Source organism: Amphiprion ocellaris, chromosome 12 (assembly GCF_022539595.1).
Source record: "Amphiprion ocellaris isolate individual 3 ecotype Okinawa chromosome 12, ASM2253959v1, whole genome shotgun sequence".
In the NCBI taxonomy this organism is placed as follows: Eukaryota; Metazoa; Chordata; class Actinopteri; family Pomacentridae; genus Amphiprion; species Amphiprion ocellaris.
Genome location: NC_072777.1, coordinates 6,424,363 through 6,450,044, shown reverse-complemented (window position 1 = coordinate 6,450,044; position 25,682 = coordinate 6,424,363). Strand labels below are relative to the sequence as shown.

Sequence of the window (25,682 nt, the reverse complement as noted above, 5' to 3'; positions counted from 1 at the left end):
GAAAGAGTGGGAAATACCGCTGATGTAAGGAAGGCTGGAAATTAAACAGTGCAGTGAGGACTGAGAAGAAGCATCTGGAAAACAGGAGGATAAACACAAGGACAGTGTAAAACACTGAATCACAACAAGATGAGTCTTTGTTTCAGCTGTGGTGTGTTGGCTGCTGCTGCTCAGATTTAGGTGGATCAAATACTCCTCCTGGGAACAACACCAGAGGCTGAACAGGATTATGAAAATCACATCTGAGCCTGGTCATACAGAGTCCTGTTCCTCTGAGAAAACAGCTCAGATGATCCGTGTAGGACAAGGAACCAGTTATTTTCAATGCTTCATTTGTTCATTTTTATGTAAATATATAATCATTCATTTAGCCTATGAATTCCTACTTTGAGAAAATGTACCACACACAGTCCAAAACGTGATTATATTCACCTTCAGTAAGACAAACACCAAATTCAGACACTGGAGAGACTGAAACTGGACTTTTTACTAAAAAATAAAATACCTTAAACCCATCGATTAAAATCCTAGACATTGTTGCCCAAGTAAGAAATACCTAAATAAATGATCATCCTTAACTTGTACTCTTTTTTCTTTACATATTTCTTATATCAGTTCTTGTTTTTATGTGAAACATTGCTGTTTTTACTCTCACAGACCCTTTCAAAAGAAAAGCGACTATTTGATTGAACTACTCACAACTTACTGAGCATAATTAATAATTAGCAAAACTGATTTTGACAAAAACATCCTTACTCAACGTCCACTTACTCACTTTTTCTAGCATCTTTGTGAATGCGATGGTCCTGACTCAGTTGTCATGGAGATGGGGATGTAATAAGATCTCCATGACAACACAGCAGACTCAATAAGCTGAGGGGGTCCATGAGATGCGACTGAATGTACAAAAAATAGCTTAAAAAAGGACCCTGCACTAAGATTTTTTTTGTCCAAAGTCAAGACTGAAAGTTTTTAGAACTCATAATCCATTATTTGTGCATCATATATTTTTGCATTAAAATGACTAAAAACGACTTGACCAGTGTCATATAGCTTGTTGACTTGACTTCCATTACCCAAAGTATTTCTCACAATGGTTATACTGAGAGAAATTTGTTATTTTCTTCAATATATTTAAATAGAGGTGGCCTGGCTGAGATCATTACTCACACAGGGCTGGCACAAGGTAGTTTTTTTTGCAAATCTCTGAAGGCCAAATAGTAATTAGTAATTGTTGGTCATTTAATCTTATCACGTGCTTGTGCACAAAGACAGCTATGTAGAAGTACATGAGAACTCATAAACAGTACAATAGGCTCTTTATGTGAACCTCGACTGATTCAAAGCTGATCAAAGTCATTCTTTTTTATTAGCTCATGTAGCTTGTATGATAAGTACAAATTAAATTACACATATGACCAAAACATCACACTGTGTCCCTTCAGCCTTTAGTTTCTGACTTTTGGCTGCAGGTTCTGGTCAGTGATTCATTGTTCAGCAGTTTCCAGAGTTCTTCAAAGTATTTTTCATCTGCACAGTCTGTGCAAGAGCTGCATCTAAATCCACAGCTAAACCTCAGTTATATACACTTTAACTAGTAAAAACCTCTGCAACATAGATTTTTATTTTGTCCATACACTTTTCACTGACATTAAGATGCTGAAATAGCTTTTGGGTGAGTTATCTAAGGTGTTAGTTAGGACTAAAATGAAGATTATTGTTAACAATGTGGCCTTGATAGAAACACATGTATCTATTTTTCTTTACAGGTTCACTGATGGAGGCCGTCGCAGCAAACAGCCGTCGCTGAACTGTGAAGAAAGTTGAAGATGATGGAAGACTTTCTCCTCCTCGGGCTGCTGCCACATGAGCGAATCACGAGCCGTTACTCAGAAGGGATGTGTACATTTACATGTCCTGCTTCTTGATGGCCAGCTCTATATGTTTTGCAAAATCTAAACTTTAAGCCTGGTCTGATTATTACATTAACAAACAAGTGACATGACGAAGCGCCAGGAATATAATCTGATTACTGTGGTTAACAAAACATAAGAAAACAGTGACAACTTTTATTTTGAACAAGCAGCAGACTCAAATCTCCAAATATGAAATTCATAGTAAAGGAAGACAGAGAAAACTACCAAATTTTGGAAGCAGCAAATGTGTAGGATTTGAGGTAGTTGATGATTCATTTTCTGTCAGTTTATTAAAGTACTGGTCGAAGCTCTAATCTAATCAGAAAATACTGGAATTCCTACGCTTGATATGTATGGACAAATGAATATATAATTGGTGGGAAAAAAACAGAATGCGGTTGGAAAAAAATAAGCTTTACAGCCAATTTTGACAGATGAAAAAATTATTGAGTTTTAAATAAATCTGAACATTGTGATTAAAATGCTTTTGTGTGGAAGTTTCAGAATCTCCCTTTTATTTTGTTAGTTTCTATACAGTCATAAAGCTGGATTTACAAGCCTGTTGCTGTTAAAAGTTGCTGAATTGGTAAATCAATCATTTGCAGGTTTAAAGTGTCTTTGATGTATACTAAAACTAAGCAGCCTACATATTATTTGTATGGATATAAACATACACAGTACTTGGGAATTTAAATTCTCCTGTTCTGTCTGCTTCCTTAAGTAGCCCACTACACAAACAATCAGTTTTTCCAACCGTGTACAGTATGATTTTCAAACTACACAATACATCTAGCCTATACTTATGAAAGAATAATCGCTTCATGGTGATGGAACAATAAGTAATGACAATATATGAGCTCTGAACTGTCCATCAGTGGATTTGTGGGATAATGAAAGAAACTTTTATTGGCACTGACACTAAAAAGTACATTTAGAAAATATTCTCAATTGTTATTTCTCCTTGTTCGTCCTATACAGACAATAAGAAAAGAAACTGCGGCATTATTCATCTGTGATTGTTAGTAATTTGTTGGCAGTAATGATGCATTTAAGTTTTTCACGTAAATCTAAAAATACATTTCAAAATCTGAAAAAAAATGCGTGTGGCAACAATGCTCTCAAATATTTGGAACTTATAAACATGCAAATGTTAAAATTACACACATCACCAGCATTACACCTGTTTTCGTGTCCTTTAAATGCAGAATATGTCATATATTATGCGGGCAGATTTAGTAGCAACAATAATTTCCCATATTTCTGCGAGCACTTGAAGGCGGCTGTAAACTTCGTGGAGGAGCAGCCGTTGCTAGCTCTTTAGCTAGCTGCCTTATGAACAATAATAATGGATTTTATGGCAGTTAACTGAAAACCTATGAATACATAGCTTAAACTCGCGGTGTTTCCAAACAACTGACATTAAGACGCTAACGCTGCTAGCTAGCTAAAGCCAGCTACAACTTAGCAATCAGTAGCTTCGAGCAGCAATCATGATGGCGTCCAGCTACAACGCCAAAGACGAGGATGGACATATCACTGTGTCCGGACCTGGCGGCGGAACTCTGCGGAGCAAGAAGCCCGAAAACACTGCGTTCAAACAGCAGAGACTCCCAGCATGGCAGCCCATCCTCACAGCGGGCACCGTCCTCCCTGCCTTCTTCATCATCGGCCTCATCTTCATCCCCATCGGCATCGGCCTGTATGTTACCTCCAACAACATCAAGGAGTTTGAGGTAATGTTGTGTCAAATGTCAAGACAACAACAGTATGAATCTTACATTCAACACGTATTTTAATCAATCCAATAAGTCACATATTTACACACGCCGAAGAGCTGTCTGTGTGCTCAGATCCGTCACACCAAATTCAATTCAGAAATCGTGCATTTTACGTTGATTTGTCATAGTGGCAGTTTTCATGTCTCATATTACATGACACGGGCATCGTTTAAAAGGCGGTATTTTAGTGGCTCATTCGGCTAACATGCTTCTAAAATAACCTTTTATTTCAATTGTAAAATTTCACACTTAAGCCACTAAAGTAATTAGTACTGGTTTGTCAGTGTGTTGTTCACACAAAGGTGTCACCACGCATCCTCTGCTGGGGTCTAAGTAAATACCAATCCCTCCCCCAAATAAACAGTAGAAACTATGTTAAACATGTCCTCCTTTTGAGAAACCTGTCACTGGATCTACCTGTTTTCATTTTAAGTTCATTCATTTTGCATTTGCATTGGCACATCATCAGTGATGTCTCCTGGGGTCATCAGGTGTTCTGAGTCTTTCAGCATCGTACATCTTAACCCAGGAGACCCAATGGGGTAGATCAAGCTCCAGTTTGTGTTCAGGTAGCACTACGCCACCCATGGGTAACATGTTGGCATGATTGTAAGAACAGCTATTACAGTGACTGAGACAGATCTGAAATGCATCAGATGAATGTCTAAAGCTGTAGCATTGTTCAGATTTCACTGACTGTTTTCAGGATTTTGCAGAAACATTAATACACCTACTGATGCCCACAGCTGGCTGTGAGTTAGATTCTTTCCTCTGAGTTTAATAAATACCTGCAGCATCACACAGCAGCAGAAGCATCGAGTGCTTCTGCACAGCAATAATCTCGTTAGGACACGATCAGTCAAGATCTGACTTCTACACATCCGACATCAAGTCATCTATTTCACACAGATTCCAGATTTGTACAGTGGAATTATTTGTATTAAAGCTTCTTTGGATGAATCCTGAGATCTGTCAGCGATGCCAGGACATTTTTATTAAGCTAAGCCATCATCATTATGCACAGAATTACATGTCAGTGTTGTCATGTTATGGGGATGGAGTTACGCAGGTGAATTAACAACTGAAATAAACCCAGATCCCCCCCAGTGTCTGACTCAGTGTTACTCTCTTGTATTTATGGAATATTTTTCTGCTATTGTTGCCATGCTGCAGGGTGAATGTAAGGACTGATGAGATGCATCCCTGATGGTACCGAGTGATGGATAAAGGTTTATGTATTTACAGAGAGTTTCTATGTTTGCTTGCTGCTTCCAGATCGATTACACAGGAGTTGACATGTCCAGTCCCTGCTTCAACTGCTCCCAGAACTTCAGCTGGAACAGCACAAGGCCTTGTACCTGCACGATACCCTTCTACCTGGACCAGCCCTATGAAGTAACAATTATAATTTCGCACATGCAAATATTCCAAATACAGCCAGGCAGGAACCAACTGGATCAATTTATCACCTTAATTTTTATTTTGATCAACAGAGCAACGTCTTCATGTATTACGGCCTCTCCAACTTCTACCAGAATCACCGGCGCTATGTGAAGTCAAGAGATGACAGTCAGCTGAATGGAGACACGGAATCTCTCACGGTATGAATTTGTTGAACAAGATGTCACAGTAACACATGACTTAGAACACAGACTACCATTGAGCAGCTGCACGCAAGAGTTCAGGTTAATGTGCTGAAGTTTTGTACGTTAAACTGCAGCCACAGTCACTGCAGCATCTCATCAGTCTGATCACTCGGTGCTTGTTGGCAGACCGCTGATTCCTCGATGCATTAACGATGATTTGGATGCATTATATTGAAATGCATCCACTGTTTTCACTTGCATGGCACTATCATGCTTTCATGGTTCATCAAACTACGCAGAAAATCTCCTCCATTGTCTGAAGCTTCATGCGAACGGCCTGACTTTTTTAAAATCTTTGATCTGTTAGACAGCTGTTATCCTCATCTGTGAACATTTACTAAGTTAAGATAAAACCTCAGTTTTCACAATTATTTGTGACTTGTCGTGATGAGGAATTCGGAATTGCTGTAACGTGATTATCCAAGCAGGAGAAAACAAGCTCCATGCAATTTTTACAGCCCCTGTTGTGAGTTAAGCTCCTAAGTCGTGTGCGTTGGATCAGAAATGTCTCTCCTGCAGCTTCAGCATGTGATGCCATTTATCTCTCATCTAATTTTCATCCTCATCTGTCACAGAAACCCAGCAAGGAGTGTGAGCCGTATGCTTTCCACGAAAACAAGCCCATTGCACCATGTGGGGCCATCGCCAACAGCATGTTTAATGGTGAGCAGACGTTCTTTATTTTAGGATTATTGCATTTATTGGCTTTTTTTAGTGAAGAAGATATGAAACAGCCAAATAATAAATAAGAAAAACAACACATGGAGTCATACACACAGGGAGGCAGTAAAAGTCTGAGGCTGATCTCATTATGAGCGGCTGCACAGCTAAATAAACAGATGTGACTTATCTTATTTGGAGTTCTGCTCACAGAGGTGGATGGATAAAACTGAGCTGTAATGTCATCCATAAATAGTTTCCAAATTATGAGAGCAGCCATTCAACTGTGATTCTCAGTTTTTCATGTTTGAAATGTTGCACACCAGTGGAGAAAGATTAGTCTCTGAGCTATTAGACTGACAGAGTTTGTTGTTTTGAGTTTTAATTCAAGAAAAACTGAAATAACTGTCACAGGATCAGGCTGAATCACTATTTTGAAAATATCTGACAGTGTTTAAGGCCAGAGCTCAGTCAACCATGTTTACGTCTCTTGCAGACACGCTGGAGCTGTTTTACAACAACCCCAATGGCACAAAGAGCGAGATTCCTCTGACGACCACAGGAATCGCCTGGTGGACGGACAAACACGTGAAGTTCAGGAACCCTGGGGGCAACAACCCGAACCTCACAGCTGTTTTTCAAGGTATCAGCGGGAGCTTTTATGTAGCACATCTCTCTGAGGGGTTACTGACTTTTCCACTTAGCTTTGGTCATTGTGGTGAAGATGAGAGATGATTTTTCTTCACCAGCTTGCTATTAGCTGAGTATCGTGGTTATCAAAGCCTGAAAAACCCACAGAGCATGCTTTTCTAATTTAGATTCAGCCCTACATACACCATCGTGCTGCTACAAATAGTCATGACAGCACCACACATGAATTAATGCTCTGCTGAAAATGTCTCCAACAAATGCTTAAAAACTACAGAGACCTGCTGTTTGAAGACATTACTGTTTTTTTTAAATGAAACTGTTTTTGTCTGTTTTTTCTGTAGAATAACATCTTCAGTAACTTCAATAACAAAAGCTATTGCAGACAGAATCGCACATTGTCGGTGTTGGTCTTTCAGAGAGATTTGTTAACAATGAGATCAAGTAGAATAATCCCAACCTTCCAGTCTTGGAGCCTTTAGTCGACCTCCAAAGAGCCACCAGTGTCATGATTTAATGTGAAGTTTCTGACATGAAAAATGTCTCTCTGTGTCAGTTATCAGCTTTACACTATTTTCTGCAATTTTGTGCTGTTTTCTGCTGAATTCATTGATGTTTGCAAGAAAAATGGGAAGCATTTGGAAGAAAGTCTGTAAACTCATAGAAACATGGAGCATTTTCTCTTTTTCTTTGGAGAACATTATGAGGAACATCAAGTTGTAATAACAGACTTTGGTGCCAAAACTAAAACAAGAAAAACACTCGGAGGGCGCAGTACTCCGCCAAGGCTGCTCAGACATTGTATCATTTCCAGCGGATGAAATCTTTAATAAAAAACTACCTTGCGCTGAGCACAGGTGTGTGTTGTGCATGTGTACGTTATGTACAGATACCAAATCACGTGACCTAAATATGTAGCGGGCGGCAGGAATTGATGGGACTCAGAAACACCCCCACAATTTAATAAATTGTTTCTTGTATGATTTCTGACTGATAAGTCCCGATAGGTCCACAACAGTTGATTTGTTGTAGGATGACAATCATGTGATCATCAGCAGGCAGCTGACGTAGTGTTCACTTGTTGTCATGGTTACAGTGACACCATGTCACTATCTCGCAATGATACAGACATTTTTAACAAATCTGTGGATCCAGACTATAAGCTGCATCACTGACCAAAAGCTAATCAGTTGGTTCTTGTGTCATTTCTGGCCTTCTCTGAAAATTTCATGCAAATCTGTTGGTCCTTTTTTGAGTAATGTTGCAAACAGACAAACAGACAGACGGACAAATGGACAAACAGACAAACGTACGCCACATTCCTTGGCACTCTAATTACTAAATACAACTGTTGAAAATACCAAAGACGTATTTCATAGCAAGATGATGGAAATATATCGAGGATTTTGTCCAAATCTGCACCTTTCAATGGGTAAACTGGACCCCAGAAAATTGAAGTGGACAGAGCTGCAAATGCTCCTTCCAAACGTTGTGACTAATCAATATTCTTTTAGTGCAAAGGCTTCATCTGTGCTGTTTCTTTTCAGGAACAACGAAGCCGGTGAACTGGCGCAGGCCTGTGTACGAGCTGGACACTGATGCGGAGAACAACGGCTTCATCAACGAGGACTTCATCGTGTGGATGAGAACCGCCGCTCTGCCGACCTTCCGCAAACTCTATCGCATCATCCAGAAGAAGAACAACATGGTTCCTACTCTGCCCAGAGGCAACTACACTCTGGAAGTGGTCTACAGTATCCTTCATGTCAAACTGCAAACCTGGTTCTTAAATCCAACACAAGACACTAAGGAATGCTGATGAAGGTCTGGGAAAATGGTAATTACAGTGTAAATACCTGGATGTGACAGTATCTATGATGCTGCAGAGCCATGAAAGCCCCACATCTGTCCAGAGAAAGACATGAAACTTAAAAATTAGTAACACACACTTTCACTACTGCTGCTAGGTCCCTCCGTTGATCTCACCACTTCTGTGGTTTCTGTGGTTTAACTTTAATCTCCTGGCTGATGTCCTCATTTAATGGATTTGCAGAACATGGTCTCCTTAATGCAACATCAAGCAGCCATTCGGTGTCCACAGGGTGACTTTTCAAATCTTTAAAGTCTTGTAAATTATTGGAAATTGAACTACACTCAGTCCCAACTCCAGGTTGAACGTGGAGATCAATATTGACAAAGTGTGTGTAGTTCAGAGTTTCTTGTTTGGTCTGTAAACAAACTGTTTCCGTCTTTAACCAGTCGAACCCAGATTATCCTGTTCGCAGCTTTGAAGGCAGGAAGCGGATGATCCTGAGCACCATCTCCTGGATGGGAGGCAAGAACCCGTTCCTGGGCATCGCCTACATCACCGTGGGCTCCGTCTGCTTCTTTCTGGGCGTCGTCCTGCTGATCATCCACCACAAGTACGGCAACCGCAACAACAGCGCCGACATCTCCAACTGAGACGCTGACGGCGCTCCGGCTCACCTCGGCTGCAGTGAACAGGGATCCAGCAACACATCTGTGAGGGTGAATCCAGAGGACAGAGTAGATACATGACAAAACTGAACATAAAGTAACTTCTCGAAGTGTCAGACGTGAGTTTTAGGGTGTGAATGTCTGAATTATAGCTGATTATTTGCCAAAGTGAGAGGAAAAGAAGCCGAAATTTAACAGCCACAGTCAAGATGTAAGACAAATCAGAAACAACCTGCAGAGGTCATACAGTTACACCCAAACTACACATTGTGAGTTTGCCAAAACATTGGATCAGAGTTTATGGGTTCTATCTTAAATGAATAATTAGTAAAAATGCTTATTTGTGCTATTGCAGAGTTGGATGATAAGATCAGTAACTAGCGAAAGATAACATGTTCATAAATGAGCTTTAGAGGTGCAGGTAGATGGATTTTGTCACATTTAAAGTAAACCAGTCAGCTGTTTGCCTCTGTTTCCTGTCTATATAGTAGCTAAGCTAACCAGATGCTAGCTGTAGCTTATGTTTACTACACAGACATGATAGTGGTATCAGTTCAAACGTGTCTCACCACACTCTCTCTTCTTCTTGCCTGTTTCGTTGTTCTGGACGTAGATGCAAGAGTGAGTGTTCGTTGTAGCCTCTCCATGAAGATGACAGATGGGACAATATCGGTTCAGCTGAAGCTCAGATGAAGCAGCTTCTGTGTAGATTCATTCCTGATCTTTTGCCCAAGCAACAAAAATACTGTCACTTTTGAAATGTGATTTGTGTCAGAAATGTGACGTTTATCTCTAATCTCTTACATTGTAATCGGTCAGGTGATTTGTCAGTCTTATTAATCAACACTGATTTTGAAGATGAATTGTTATTCATGTTTAAAAAGAAGTATCCTAAATTCTCCCACTCTGGCTCCTGAAGGCTAAAGATTGGTTTTCCTTTTGAGATAGTATTGGGTATATTATTCGGTAGGTAAAACAGCCATCAGATTAATCGATAGAGATTAAGATAGAGACTTTAAAAGTGAATTCTGTCTGCTGTTAGGCCACAAAAACCAAATGAATACATTTATTCTGACAGAAATGTATCCTGGTGTTGCAGTTCAAGTGCTGAAGTAGCAACGAGCTGATCACTTGTGCAGACAACTGTTTAGTTGTTGCTGTTTAGTAGTTGTGATTGATACAGACATTCATGTTGCTCAAAGGAAAGCTCAGCCAGGATCCAAAGATCCTTGTAAAAACAAAATCTACTTCGGAATGAGTCTGGATGTTTGAGTAGCGTTAGGATCTCTGACGGTGCAGTTGCGGTGAGCTGGACTGTCACTGTTGCATGCTGGTCGGCTGAGAAGCTGATGTGATCATGGAGCTGCTCCAGCGGCTCGTCTTTGTGCCTCGTTTCGTCCGTAACTTCGTCCTGCTTTCAGACTGAATTCATGCTTTTGCGAGTCGTCGCACTTTGAGCGATTTCCACATCAGAGGAAACACAACTTGTTCGCAGTTTGGAAGCTGTACAAGTAACATGTTTATTTTTTGTATTTATTTTAGGGTTTTTTTAATGTTTGCATTGTAAAGCCAGTATTTGCACGCTAGACCTCAGGGGCTTTGAGTCTAAAGGTGGATGGAGCTATATGTTGTGACTGTGTAAATATTAACCAGAAAAAATGTACATTGACTCGGTGTTGCCGCTTCATTCGTTGTCGTTGACATGCAGTAATAATAGATTAACAAGGCAGCATGATAGAACAGTATCAGTACGTGTGCTTAAGTGTATTTGCCACTGCACAGAGTGAATTAATGTTTTCCAGCCACATTCTGCCATTTTCAGCTGAAATGAGCTGAAGCTGCAGCCAAATGCTTGTTAAATAGATGCTGCATGTTGAAATGTGATGAGTAAAATGTGTTTGTTTTTTAATTTTTTTGTGGCGCATTTTATTGAGATGAACTAATAGAAGCACTGGATTTTACATTTGTTTTTGATACTCCACCTGTGTTGTGTTGTTGCTTTAAAAAAAATAAATTTGTCTTTTAAAAACATGATTGGTTGTTCTCCTGCTTTATTCTTTGGTTACATTATTAGTAAGTGAATAATTTCAATCAGTCAAGTTATTTTTTCCTTGAACATGGCTAGATAAAGCTTTAATGAGGCTTTGGAAGGAAATTAACATGATTTAGCTGCACAAAACAGGTTTAACATGAGAATCATAACTTAGTGATAGCAAGTCTATGCATAAATAAATACATATAAGTGATAAGTCGATAACCAGCTCTTCATATCTGGTCCTCTTTCTCACATGGACCCCATCCAGCCGGTCCTCCCACGGTGACGGTCACGGTCACATTCATTCATTGTATTATTTGTTTCCATAGAGATGCAGGACTTTAACAACAAATAATACAAGTATTTTACTCTTTACATTTTTACTTGGTTTTCATACTCATCTCCCATCTGCTCAGTATAAACACTGCCTGCAGTTCAGCTGAAAAGTCTCAGATTTTTTGTCACCTGACTGTTGGTCACAGCTGAGTCACTGATGGCTTCACAGTTGCACCAAACACTGGAGAATTTTTTTGTTTTGTCAGAATCAGATCAGGACAAACGGTTTATTTTTGGTGCTTTTTTAAAAGTATATAGAATAAAGCTACTTTGAGGAAATATCTCAAGTTATAATGCCATAAATCATGTGAAACTAATTATTTTAAAAAATTGAAAACCTGGAATTAGCTTGTGTAACATTTTTCCTACATATAATTCAAATAGTGGAATAAAATGGAGACTACATATTATAGATATTTAAATATTTGCATTTTTTATTTGTTTCCATACTCCTCTCCGTCTGTCTAAAAACTGCTGCAGTTCAGCAAAAAATTCCCTAAATTTTTGTCAAGTGACTGTTGGTCACAGCTGAGTCTGTTATGGCTTCACAGTTGTGCTAAGGAGTGCAGAATTTTTTGTTTTTTACAGCTTCTGATTAGAGCAAATAGTTTATTCTTAAGGATTTTTTAACTTCGGCACATAGCATAAAGTAGTGAAATTACACATCACTCATGAGTAGTTCAAGGACCACTGGAAAGTTGAAAAATCGTGCGATTCTTTCTGCTTTTTACAGCTTCATGCTCTGATAAATGATGTCATTTTTGGTCATTTTTTTAACGATAGCACACCTTTCAAACAACCAATGGGTTCTTACAGGATTAAACCCTGATTTAAAAGCTCTAAACTTTCACTACTTTATAAATCAGCTGCAGTATTTTAAAACGAAATGGTAGTAAAAGGAGATCACCTGGCTATATCAGATAAAAACATTTAACAAATCTAAAAAGTGTGTGAATTACAATGACACAAAGAAGTACAACTGTAAGAGGAATTAGAATAAAAACAATAATAAAAACATTTAAGACCTCAACGTTTTTCTGAAATATCCTCCTGTAATTGTGTTGTAGTTTGGTTTACAATAAGTTAAAAAATCTAAAAACATGTACACTAAAATTGATTTAGATTGTATTATTTTATTTATTATTGTACCAAATCCTTTCAGTTAAATTACCCAAAATACACAAATTATATATTTTGATATTGTGCAATTTTACAGCTGTAAACACTGGATTGAATATTTAATTTATAAATAAAAATTTAATTAAAAAATTATTTTTTCAATGTTGTAATTCTTTATAAATATACATCTCTATTATTAGGTTTGCATGGAAATATAATAATAATAATATTTTAAAAAAGCTTTTGTTGCTGTTTGTTTTTATTATTATTATTATTATTATTATTATTATTATTATTATTATTATTATTATTATTATTATTATTATTATTATTATTATTACATTATATTATTACTTGTGTCATTTTCTGTGGGTGTTTGTGTTGCATTTCTTGTAGTTTTTATCTCCTAAAATGACATTTAAACTACACATGAACGCAGATGAGAGTAGAGCTCATAATGTTTTCTGCAGTTCACAGATTTGACCACGTGGCGGCAGCAGAGCTTCATGTTTTCTGATCTGTTTTTTATTTATTTTTTTTCTCCACAGTACATCTACTCGAACGTCGTAAATTCCGGCAAAATTGACGCTCAGCTGGAAGTGAAAGTTATTTCCTCCTGCCTGGAGGAGCTGAAACATTTTCCAGCGAGGTTCGTTCACACAGAGACACGAAAAACAGATGAATTATAAATGTTTTAAGATTATTTTTATGCGGAAATACTGAACAGATCAGACACGTGACTGATGGAAAACACACCTTTTCTCTTTTTGCAGCATAAAGAGAATTAAAAATTTTCTTTGTAACTTTGGAATAAAACTGTGCTCTATATGTGTGCTAAATGTGCTCTATATGATTACCGTTGTTTCGAAAACACATATTAATACTTGTTTTCCACTGCTGATGAACTTGCATTGGCACAGTTCAAGTTATGCTTGTAGTGGCGTTGGTGACGTTCCTTGAGATGATTTATGTCTCGTGTCTTCACTTCATACACCATGGCCTCCAAGTGCCCCAAAGATAGCGTCAAATGCATCTTCTAGGGTATCTGAAACATAAAAACATATACATTATACATTTCCTATGTATGGAAACTTATGGCCCACCCTGTAAAATCTTCGTAAAAGTAATTAAAAGCAGAATTTATGGCAAAAGCTGTTGTTATAGATTGCATTAGATTCCAACTAATAATGCCAGCCTAATTTATATACATTGCATATAGAAACTCCATCCTACTTTATCAGCTTATTTGTCCTTGTTTTTACACAATGTGGGTTAAATATCACTTACACCACTGTTCAAAAGTTTGGGGTCACTTGGAAATATCCTTATTTTTGAAAGGAAAGACATTTTTTTCTGTGAAGATAACATTAAATGAATCAGAAATACAGTCTACACATTGTTAATGTGGTAAATGACTATTCTAACTGGAAATGGCTGATTTTTAATGGAATATCTCCATAGAGGTACAGAGGAACATTTCCAGTAACCATCACTCCTGTGTTCTAATGCTACATTGTGTTAGCTAATGGTGTTGAAAGGCTCATTGATGATTAGAAAACCCTTGTGCAGTTATGTTAGCACATGAATAAAAGTGTGAGTTTTCATGGAAAACATGAAATTGTCTGGGTGACCTCAAACTTTTGAACGGTAGTGTATTTACTGCTCAGTTTGGTCTTTTCAAGGGGACAAGGGGACGAGACATCGTGTTTGTGTGCATCAGAACAACAACTTGAGTCCTTGTTTCACACAGACATTTCCCATACTTCACAAATTGTGACAAAACCAGACGTTCATTCATTTATCCATCAGTCTGTTTTCTTCTGCTTGACCCCTTGGTCGGAGCCACGTTGGCAGGAGGCTAACTAGGGCATTCCAGACATCCCTCTGCCCAGCAACATTTCCTGTTCCTGCTGAGGGAACCCGAGGAGCCAGATTAGATATGTAACCTCTCCAGAGAGTTCTGGGTCGAATCTGGGGTGTCCTTCCTGTTGGACGTGCCCAGAAAGCCTCTAAAGAAAAATACCCAGAAGGTGTCCGGGTTATTCCAGGATTGGAGGACATTTTACATCCCACCCATCAAACATGCAGTTGTCGTGTATTCTAGCTGGAAACGGCTGATTTTTAATAGAATATCTACATAGAGGTACAGAGGAACATTTCCAGCAACCATCACTCCTGTGTTCCAATGCTACATTAATAATAATAATAATAATAATAATAATAATAATAATAATAATAATAATAATAATAATAATAATAATAATAATAATAATAATAATAATTTTTATTTATAATGTGCTTTACAAGTAACACAAAGACGCTGTACATAAAATACAATAAAATAAAACGAGTTATAAATAAAAACTGTTAATTTAAAATCAATAAACAGTAAATCAAATTCAAGATAAAATACAGTATCACTTAAGGAAAGCAGATCTAAAAAGGTGAGTTTTTAGAAGGGATTTGAATGTGGTGAGGTTGGTGCAGTTGTGGAGGGCGTGGGGGAGTGAGACATTGTGTTAGCTAATGGTGTTGAAAGGCTAACTGATGACTAGAAAACCCTTGTGCAGTTATGTTAACACATGAATAAAAGTGTGAGTTTTCATGGACAACATAAAGTTGTCTGGATGACCCCAAACTTTTGAACCATAGTGTATTTGATGGTAATGGTGACATACTGTCTGAATGCATGTTGTACTGTCTGTAGCATTTAATCTGAGACTTAACGGAGGAGGCCGGTTATGAGATGTCTCAGGGTCTTGCTGAAGATGCTGGAGCTGATGTGGAGTTCAGCCACCATGTCAAAGAGGATCACCTCTCTTATCTTCATTAAAGTCTCATTAAAGGCACTTTAATGAGACTTTACCGTCTAGAATGTCACATCATTTTGGCAATACAGATGATGCAGTGGTGCAGCTACTGACTGCTTTAGAAAAATACATGCATGTTAGAACAAAACAGTTCATCAAATGTCTTTGCCGCACTTTCATCTACTTTTATTAACACTCAAAAGCTGTAACATGAGGAGGTGCACAGTTCAAACCGTATTCTGTGACACAAAAACTGACCTCCAGCCTTTTCTTACATCCATTAGTTATTTTGTGTCGACCGTCCCAAGCTTTCCTTTCTCTTTCCTCCTAACTGAGGCTTTTATAGAGGAATTGTTCTTTAGTTTCATTGAGAGGGGGTAACATTTTAATTCAATGCTTGGTGACTCACTGTCACTGCTTTCAGAAACCAGATTACGACGATACTATTTTTGCATGTATTTGTATTTCATGGCTCGGTGTGCTGTCACTGTTGTACGACCTCGAGGTTTTAAAAAGCAAATATACTCATGAATAGATGCAATTTCACCTCAAGGTTATAGTGGATAGTTTAGAAACAAGAGAAAAACACTGACATTGAAAGCTGGAACATGTTGATACTCAAGTCCACAGCCAAAACATTCTCTCCTGTTTTAATGACTATTGATTATACGGTTTTGCAGTTGAATCAGGCAATGGCAGCGTATATAGTTACAGAAGAACAGAAAGCAGCTTTGCATTCACTGGAAAACTACAATTCCAGCATTAATTTTTCATGTATTTAATATTATATGTGCTTTGTAACCTTTGAGATGCTTCAGCTTCATATCTTGATGCTGTATAGTACACAGAGATATACATTTATACACTACCAGTCAAAAGTTTGGACACACCTTCTCATTCAATGGTTTTTCTTTATTTTTCCTACTTTCTACATTGTAGACAACTGTGAAGCAAGATAGAGGGAATTATTTAGCAAACAATTGTGAAAAAACTCAAAATATGTTTTTTATTTTAGATTCTTCAGAGTATCCGCCCTTTGATGACAGCTTTGCAAACTCTTGGCATTCTCTCCATGAACTTCATGAGGTAGTCACCTGAAATGGTTTTCACTTCACACGTGTTCCTTGTCAAGGTTCATTTGTGTAATTTCTTGCCTTCTTAACGAGGTTGGAACCATCAGTTATGTTGTGTAGAAGTTAGAATCCATATTATGGCAAGAACCTATCAGCTAAGTAAAGAGAAACGACAGTCCATCATTACTTTAAGAACTGAAGGTCAGTCAGTCATTAAATGAGAAAGTGTTTCCAACTTTTGACTGGTAGTGTATGTATTGCCTATAATGTTCCATATAGAATAGTTTTATATCATCGCTGTTACGTGTCACTTGTGAGAAATGCAGGAAGCTAAAAAACAAAATGTGTTCAAAGCCTTCATGTCAGCACGAATTTGCTAAAATGAAGGAGAAAGTGTCCAAAACTATAACATCTGCCAGCAGCAGCACATCAGAGTCTAGAAATCGCTGTCATACATCATTCAGAGAAAATGAAATCATCTCTGAGACCAAGCGTGTTTTCATCAAACTTTAATCTGAACCGACACAACCAACAGCACAACTTGTTCACACGTTATCATCCTCTAGCACAGTGGTTCTCAAATTTTTTTCTGTCGGGCCCCCCTTCGGAGGACAAAAAACTTTCGTGCCCCCCCAATAACTGTGCGTATATATATATATATATATATATATATATATATATATATATATATATATATATATATATATATATAAAATAAAAAAATCTGTGAAAACACGAATATGCAGGGCTGTGTTATTTTATCTGATTCCATTTTGTTGTTTTTCACAGTAAAGATCAGGGGTGTCAAACTCATTTTAGTCCAGAGATCACATAAACCCCAATCTGATCTCCAGTGGGCCCCACCAGTAAAATCACAGCATAATAACCTATAAATAACCACAACTCCAACTTTCCCATTTGTTTTAGTTCAAAAAAAGTACATTCTGAAAATGTTCACATTTAATGAACTATCTTTTTACAAAATATTATGAACCTGACATTTCGTATGGAAAACAAGTTCAGTTTCAACAGTAGCCTATTATGCCTCAGTTCACCATTTACACATGCATTGTAACTGCCAGATAACAGTTTATCTACAAAACCACAAAACATTCAGTCACAGCTATCTGGAACTGAACAATCTAGTATTTCATTTCATGATCAGAACAACTTGTCAAGTTCTAGAAATTATTTTAAATTTACAGTTTTACAGATTTACAATTTACAGTTAATGTTGTAATTTTTATCATTTGTAAAGTCGGCCCGCGGGCCGAAATGGACCGTCTGGTGGGCCGGTTTTGGCCCACAGGCCGTATGTTTGACATTGCTGGTAAAAATAATCAGAGGAGATGAGCCGAGTATGTGACGTGATCAAGTACGCTGGTGTTACGACTGCACATTAACGATGCGTTCTCCCGTTCTCAGGAGTCTGTACTTCGGAGTCTGAACGGCCAGTGCATGTACCATAGGTATATACAGAAGATCATTGTTATTAATATTTTTTTTTAATCTATGGCATATACAGTCTATGGGCCAGCACAATTTCAGTATTGTTGTACGTCGCGAAAAACAGGCCGACGTTAAAACAATAGTTCAGCTAATTAGTTCCGTGTTGAAGGACCTTTTCCTCCCAGTCGCCCGCGCTCCCCCTGACATGCCTCTGCGCCCCCCTAGGGGGGCGCGCCCCACTATTTGAGAAACACTGTACTAAAGGAAGATGCTATAAATCTAGACTGCTGGGTGACTTCCCATGATGCACCTCTCCTCTTTGGAGAAAGAGGAAACTTTGGATTTGTTGGGTTTCACTGTTCTTAACCTGATTATATGAGGTTCCTGGAGTTGACATATGTAGTAAACTGGTAGAATATAATTAAAATATAATGTGACTGAACTGAATATCAGACTGAACACATTTCATTTAAACATGTTGGGAACAAGTTCATTCTTTGTTTGACCTGATCAAACTTGAAAAGAGACAAACACCAAAACAAGAAAACTGCATCTGTTTGTTCAGGAGTTTGACATCATCAACCTTTCCTTTGATATTAGATTTCAGAGAACCACATTTTATGGCTGGGAAATTATATTAGGCTGAAACAATGTATTTGAAACTGAAAAACATCTGTGATGTTGTTCTAAAACTGTACAGTGTTTGAATCAAGAACTGGTTATTTGTAACTTGGGATAAACACAAAAGAGAGTATTTACTGAATACACAAATGTTGCATCCCATAGTATTAACACACTGAGCTCATTTCTAGTGGTTGTTTTCTGAGATTACCAAAATACAGTAGATAATGAAATAATACAAATAAAACTAATAACCAGTTTATTCCTCATTTTTGCAGAGTTTACATGAACTTCTTAACAGCTGAAAATTTTTCTGAAAAACTCTTTTCTCATCAGTTTTGTCTAAAATGACTTTTTTTGAGAGAGAGAAATGAAAGAGAAGAAACAGAATCATCTATGTAGAAATCTTGTTTATGTATTTTTACACATCATTTCCAAAATGAAAGTCTTTTAATTTACTTATTTCAAATTTCAGTACGTCTGTATCATCACAAAGTAACTGCTTTTGCTTATTGAAAGAACGTAGTTTGTGTTGATTTAACAGAATTCTTGCTGATAAAGAAAAAACACTGTGGTAAGCTGTATGACACCAGGAGGCTGCATGCCTTGATGTAAAAAGATAACTAGACTGGAAACATCAATGTTGATTTTATACCAGCACATCTTAAATAAGAACCAGAGTCAAATATCATTAATCACATAAATCATCTGGATGTAGAGGTTGCTTACATTTCACATATATATGTACATATCTCTGCGTTTAGAAAAAAAGTGTTTAGCTGTTTAACTGCCTGTATATTCCAGCATATTTTTGTTTTAAAAAGTATAAACTATGAATTGCAGACATGTAGCATAAATAACAATGTGTTGCTCAGGTTTGGTTGTTTTCAAAAGAATGCACTGAATTTGCTAAAATAAGAAATCCTATGTTGATATTTTTGTTGATTACTTTTGTAGACAAGATATGATACTTACAGAGATGGTAGAGTCGCTTAGCCAGCCCTGTTCTGTAGTAAATAAAGACAGATTCAGAATAACTGCTAAGATCCTCCCTGTCACTTGATGGCGCTGTGGGCCCTGAACGCACCACTCACTGTCTCTCACTCCACGTTTGTTTTTAGCGTCACCGCAGGAAGTTCGGTTTCAAAACACTGAACAGGCAGAAGAGCAGCTGCTGTACATCACAAAGACTTACTTTACATTCAGCTAACAGTAATTCTTGGCAGTAAGTGGCAGTTTGGTGATTTCATTAGCTTGTGGACCTTTAGCTGTTTCCAAAATGGCGGGACCGCTGCTGGAGTTTGAGACCGAGATGTTCCTGAGCCTCTTCGGCTGTGACGGGCTGCTGGTGGTGGCTGAGGGGATGGGGGTCGACCGCATCCTGCTGCAGTTCATGCGGGTTTACTCGGAGCAGGGCAGCCTGGTCCTCCTGCTCAACACAACCACACCTGAACAGGTAAGCTTAGCTTAGCATGCTACACATTACCTGTGAACGCCTCACCCGTTGCTAGGTGGTAGGTGCTAGCAAGGCGGCTAATATGGACAACAGTAAAACAGTAATAATCCGGCCTTTTTCGCTGTTATCCTGACGTTTCGGTATTATTTTGCCTGCTCTATACCCTGCATTATAACCTGTTTAGTTTTTACGACTTGACAGTGATTTAAAGGACCAGTTCAACTTATATAATGCAGTTTCCCACCTAGCAAAAGTGATTGCAGCCCCTTCATTGTATCTGAAATGGTGGTGTTGCACCAGAATTGCCTGGTTTCATTCACTGGGGCTGTAATTTGAAGTTTATGGCTTATATTGTAAATGCAAAAGAGATCACTTCTGTTTATATATATATATTTAAAACCCTTCTGCAACGTAAATGTAAACAAGGTTATTACACATACCAAACACATACAAAACATAGAAAATAATACAGTATTATTACTTATAGTCATTCTAAATGTCAGGCCAGATTACATAAAAAAACTCTAACGTTTCTTGGTCACAATTATGCAGTTAAGACAAAGTTTCACAAAGATAAAGTTTTGCTATCACCACAGCCATAAAATTATGTGTATTTGGACGCTCTGTCCATTTGGTCCAGATAAAAGCAGCTGTAGACGTGTGTAATCTGGATGATACAGCTTTAATTGTCAGTTTTGGGCAGATGATCAGTTTTTGGCACAACACCTGTTATTTGTTCAAAGACACTGTGGCTAAAAATAATATCCAACAACAAGCTGACATGTTCCTACCAGTAATTTACATAACTGAAGCAACAGAGCATCAGTGCTGTCCTGTTTGTCACTAACACTGCTGTAAAACACCTCATCTTAGCTGCCTCTTTGTGTTTAACAATATTTCAGACAGAAGTGTTGTCACACTTCAGAGAAGGAGAGCCTTTTATGAGGTAATAAATGTTGGATTCTAAATTGTAGTGTCTTTGCCTTTATCACAGAAGTGTCTGTTTAGATAAATGAAAAACAATTGACCGTCCCACTTCCCACAGGAAAAAATCATATTTGATATCTTTTAATAAATATTACGATGGAGATATTGAAGCAAAAATGATGATATGATCTTTGCTAGGGCCTGTACCAAACAAACCTGTTGCCTCATTTCTGGAAAATACAATTTGTAGTCCTGAACATCTCTATGTAACTGCAGTGCTTCATTTATAATGCTTTGTTGTGACACATTTGTAAGACCCTGTGATTTGGATTCTGCACTTGGCCATATTACAATTTTGATAACACTTAACTTATTTGTTCAGACCTATTAATGGAATTCCTTAATGTTAGCTGGCAATCCGAAGACTATCCAAGTCATTCTGATTTTAAGTATAAAAATCTTTTTTCAATATATGGATAAACCAGGTGTGACTTTTAAAATTCATTCATGGATGGATGACACTGAATCAAAACATGCTGAGTTATTCTTGTATTCATAAAGCATTTTGTATTTTAAGTGTCTCAGATACTCTTTGGATTGCGGATCAGTACTCAGGACCTCCATTAATGAAGACAGTCATTATTTCATCTTTACTGTTTACTGACCCCATCCTTTAGGAGCACCTGATTTAGTATTTTATTCACTTTTAAGCTACCAACATGATTGTTTTTGACCCACTGTAACAATCTAGATTTTTTTCACCATTAGTTTTTTTTAGGATTTGTCATCGCAGAACTGTGTAGGCGACCTAAACACTACACTAGGCAAGAAGATAAAAATTTTGCATGATTCTGGGTTATCAACATTGTGAATTGTACTTTTTCTCAATGTGCAAAGTTGTGTAGAACAGGAAAATCAAGATTTGTTTTTACCTTGTGAGCAAGTCTGTTCGCTGTTTTTATAAGATGGAAGACTGAACATTTCTACGTTGAAACAGCAGTGAACTGATGAAAAAACACAGTTACATCTGAGCCATTTTGAGCCATGAAGGGATTATTTTCATTTAAAATAACAATAAATGACTGGAGAACACGTTATCAACATAGTTTCTTTCTCATCTTTCTTTCTCGGGAGTATTTCACGGAGCAGTTGAGAGTGGAGGGAGTCACCCACCTGCCGAGGACGGTCACCAGTGATGTCCAGAGCGCTGAGCGTTATAACGTTTACACTGAGGGAGGGTTGCTGTTTGTCACCAGCAGAATCCTGGTGGTGGACTTCCTCGCTGACCGCATCCCTGCTCATCTTATATCAGGTCAGAAAATGAGAGCCATGTTTGTTTTCTTTCATATTCTTCATCACTAGCAGTTATTAGTCTCAATTATCTTGCAATATTTGCTGGTGTATTTGCATGTTATAGTAGCTGCATACATGCTTTATCGTCTCACTTTATTTTAAAACGGTACAAAACCAAAGAAGTTGTGTTAGTTTAACCATTTCAAATGCATGCAGTATTTACAGCCTTTTGATCCACCCCCCTCTAGGTATCCTGGTGTATCGCGCCCATAAAATAATTGAGTCATGCCAAGAAGCCTTCATCCTTCGTCTGTTCAGACAGAAGAACAAGACGGGCTTCATTAAGGCCTTCACTGACAAGGCCACAGCTTTCTCCTCAGGCTTCTGCCAAGTAGAGCGTGTGATGAGAAACCTCTTCGTCAAGAAGCTGTACTTGTGGCCCAGGTACGATGAGCTTATTCCATGGCAAACATTTCATTTAACACATTGTATTTTATTAATAAAATACCTTATTGATAATCTATGAAGGAGGTGAATGTTCTTTCTTTAAAGTTCTGTTTGTTTCACTCCCATCCAGACTATCCGTCACTACCTGGACCCCCTGTGGCATCAGCTAGGAGCAAAGACCAAGGCTCTGGTTCAGGACCTGAAGGTGCTGAGGGTCCTCCTGCTCTACCTCACCCAGTACAACTGTGTCACCTTCCTTCGATTTGCTCGAGTCCCTGCGCTCCAGCCAGAAGAACTTTGGCTCCAATTCAGGTAAACTAGATGTACTTAGTTGCTCTCAGTGCCTGATCGAGAGAAAATTCCTGCTTAATTTTTGTAATATATTGATTGTTTCTGTGTTTGATTGCTTGTGTCTGTTGTGACTTTCAGGTTGGCTGTTCCTGGACTCCAGTACCTCCATGTTTGTGAACGCTAGGAGCAGAGTGTACCGCGTTCCTGAGAGCAAAAAGAAACTCAAAGTTGGAGCAGAAGCTGAGAAACAGAAGCCAACATCTGCCTCAGGTAACTGACCAATGAGCACATCTCTGACAGTGTCTTCTTCAAAGTAGATATCCAAATGATTAAATGCTTGTGTGTGTATTCGTGTTGAAACGACTAAAGGCTCAGTCTATTGTGTGGGTTTCAGAGGTGAAGCGGGAGCTGGTGCTGGAGAAGAGCCCAAAGTGGGAGGCTCTGACTGAGGTGCTGGAGGAGATCGAGAGGGAGAACAAGAGCTCTCAACATGAACCAGGTTAGAGCTCAGTGCTGTTAAACTACTATAGCAGTCTGTTGTGTCAACAGTGCATTTAAACCTATGAATTTACCAAAAAATGTACCATTGTTAGAGCATTTTGATCAGCCTGTTAGCTTTTCCAACTTCCTGGTGCACAGCATGGTCCCTTGAAATCCAATGTAAAAGTTCCAGCTTGGTGGAGACCAGAATAAAACATACGAGCACACAGGAGATTACAAGTGTTCAAATAGGAATGAATGGAGTTCTGATTGACTAGCATAGCATAGGTGTTGGTCAGTGATAGGAGACAACACAAGCTGAGTAAAGTTTGTTGAAAAATTCACCATAAAAGGGTCAATCCAGTTCTGTCATGTATATGCTTTTGATTCATTATTTATATCCCTGTTGTACATACATGTTGTCTAACCACTAACCACCTAACATGTCGCCCTCAGGTCGGGTTCTGATTTGTGTCAGTGATGACCGGACTTGTGCTCAGCTGCAGCAGTGCATCAAACACGGCTCTGATTGGCTGCTGTGTTTTTATTTCCATTCCGTGTCCAATAACCAGGAGGCCAGGAGCAGTCCAGAGAGCCTTCATGAGTCATTGTGGACATGCGTGAGTTCCGCAGTGAGTTGCCTTCCTTGCTGCACCGCCGTGGGCTGGACATTGATCTCGTCACCCTAGAAGTTGGCGACTACATTTTAACTCCAGACACTTGCGTTGAGCGTAAGAGCGTCAGTGACCTGATCGGCTCGTTGCAGAGCGGCCGCCTCTACACCCAGTGCCTCTCCATGACCCGCTACTACAGGAAAGCAGTGCTGCTCATCGAGTTCGACCCGGCTAAACCGTTTTCCCTCATGGCCCGGTCAGACTTCCGTCATGAGATATCGTCAAATGATGTTTCTTCAAAGCTTACTTTACTCACATTGCACTTCCCTCGCCTCCGTATACTCTGGTGCCCCTCCCCACACGCCACAGCCGAGCTCTTCCTGGAACTAAAACAAGGCCGACCTGAACCCGATGCTTCAGCAGCTCAGGCGGTCACAGCTGAGTCAGACCTTGTGGCTGAATCAACAGACCTCTACAACCCCGGACCTTATGACTTCCTCTTGAAAATGCCGGGGGTCAATATGAAAAACTACAGGGCTCTTATTAAAAATGCAGACAGTTTGGCAGACCTAGCCGAACTCAGCCAGAACAAGCTGGCAGAAATACTTGGGAATGCTGATAACGCGAAGTTGCTGTATGAGTTTCTGCATAATGTCGCTGATGTTCCTGCTCCTGTTCAGAAGACCAAACAGACATGATGGACAGTAAATCAGATATTTTGACCGATGTATGTGAATAACTTTTCAGTGACATCAGGATCATTTTTTTGTCATCCAAATGTGTGTTGTTTTAATATGCAGAATGAATTTAATATTGCAAATATTTGTATTGTATTTTGGAAACTACTTTGCAAATGTGTGCAATTGTATTATTTTTACTCAGAAACAAACAATATTTTTACATTGTGCAATAATAAAATGTCAACTTCTTTTGAAATTTATAATAACGTGTTATTTCAAAGTACAGCTTTCCAGAACAACACAGCTGTTTAATTAAATTCATGTTTGTAAAGCACTGATTCAGAACATAAATGACCTCAGGGCACCTCATATCGTGGGTCACCCAGCAACCCAACAAATCCAGTGATTCTAGTAGGAAAACTCCAGCAGAACCAGGCTCAGGGACGGTGGCATTTGCCTCGCCTGGTTAGGGTGATTGTAAAGAGGAGAGAGGAAGGGACAGCAGACAGACACAGATAATAAATGTAACACGAGAACAATAAACACTCCAGAGTTTGGTCGGATTTGTAACCACAGATCAGAGTAGTGCCACTCCAAAGAACAAAGATACCTGCAGACAAAACACAAACTAGAGCAGAAAGAACGCATGCACAGGGAGAACACGCAAACGACATGCAGAAAGATCCCGGGAAAGCCGGGACACGAACCAGGGACCTTCTCGCTGTAAGGCGAAAGTGCTAACCACTACACCACTGTGCAGCCCCGGATAAGACGTAAGAACATAAAAATTTAAAAAATTGAAAAAAACTGAAAAAGAGCAAATGTGTGTTCTATTTGAATGACAAACTTCTCTGCAGAAACATTTACCACTTGAGGGTTAACATAGATTTCCATGACCTTTTCCTCCATTGCTCTCATTGCACCA

At 38.6% G+C, this 25,682-nt stretch overlaps 2 protein-coding genes and 1 pseudogene across 3 annotated transcripts in view; all 3 read left to right on the top strand.

Moving 5' to 3' along the window:
- Positions 1-2,413, top strand: part of LOC111566653 (filamin-A-interacting protein 1-like) — a 63,367-nt gene extending 60,954 nt beyond the window's left edge. For both annotated transcript variants that reach the window (XM_023267363.3, XM_023267364.3), the window contains one exon: positions 1,770-2,413. In XM_023267363.3, the coding sequence (XP_023123131.2) occupies positions 1,770-1,778 (9 nt within the window). In that variant the 3' untranslated portion in view covers positions 1,779-2,413. The remainder of the gene's footprint in view (positions 1-1,769) is intronic.
- Positions 2,414-3,187: 774 nt separating this feature from the next.
- LOC111566654 (cell cycle control protein 50A-like) lies at positions 3,188-11,160 on the top strand. The gene is made up of 7 exons (XM_023267366.3): positions 3,188-3,649; positions 4,970-5,089; positions 5,188-5,295; positions 5,916-6,003; positions 6,497-6,643; positions 8,196-8,402; positions 8,918-11,160. Exons 1-7 carry the CDS (start codon positions 3,407-3,409, stop codon positions 9,109-9,111), a joined length of 1,107 nt encoding a protein of 368 aa, XP_023123134.1. The 5' UTR covers positions 3,188-3,406; the 3' UTR covers positions 9,112-11,160.
- Positions 11,161-19,697: 8,537 nt separating this feature from the next.
- On the top strand, positions 19,698-25,091 carry LOC111566655 (DNA repair endonuclease XPF-like; annotated as a pseudogene).
- Positions 25,092-25,682: the final 591 nt, after the last annotated feature.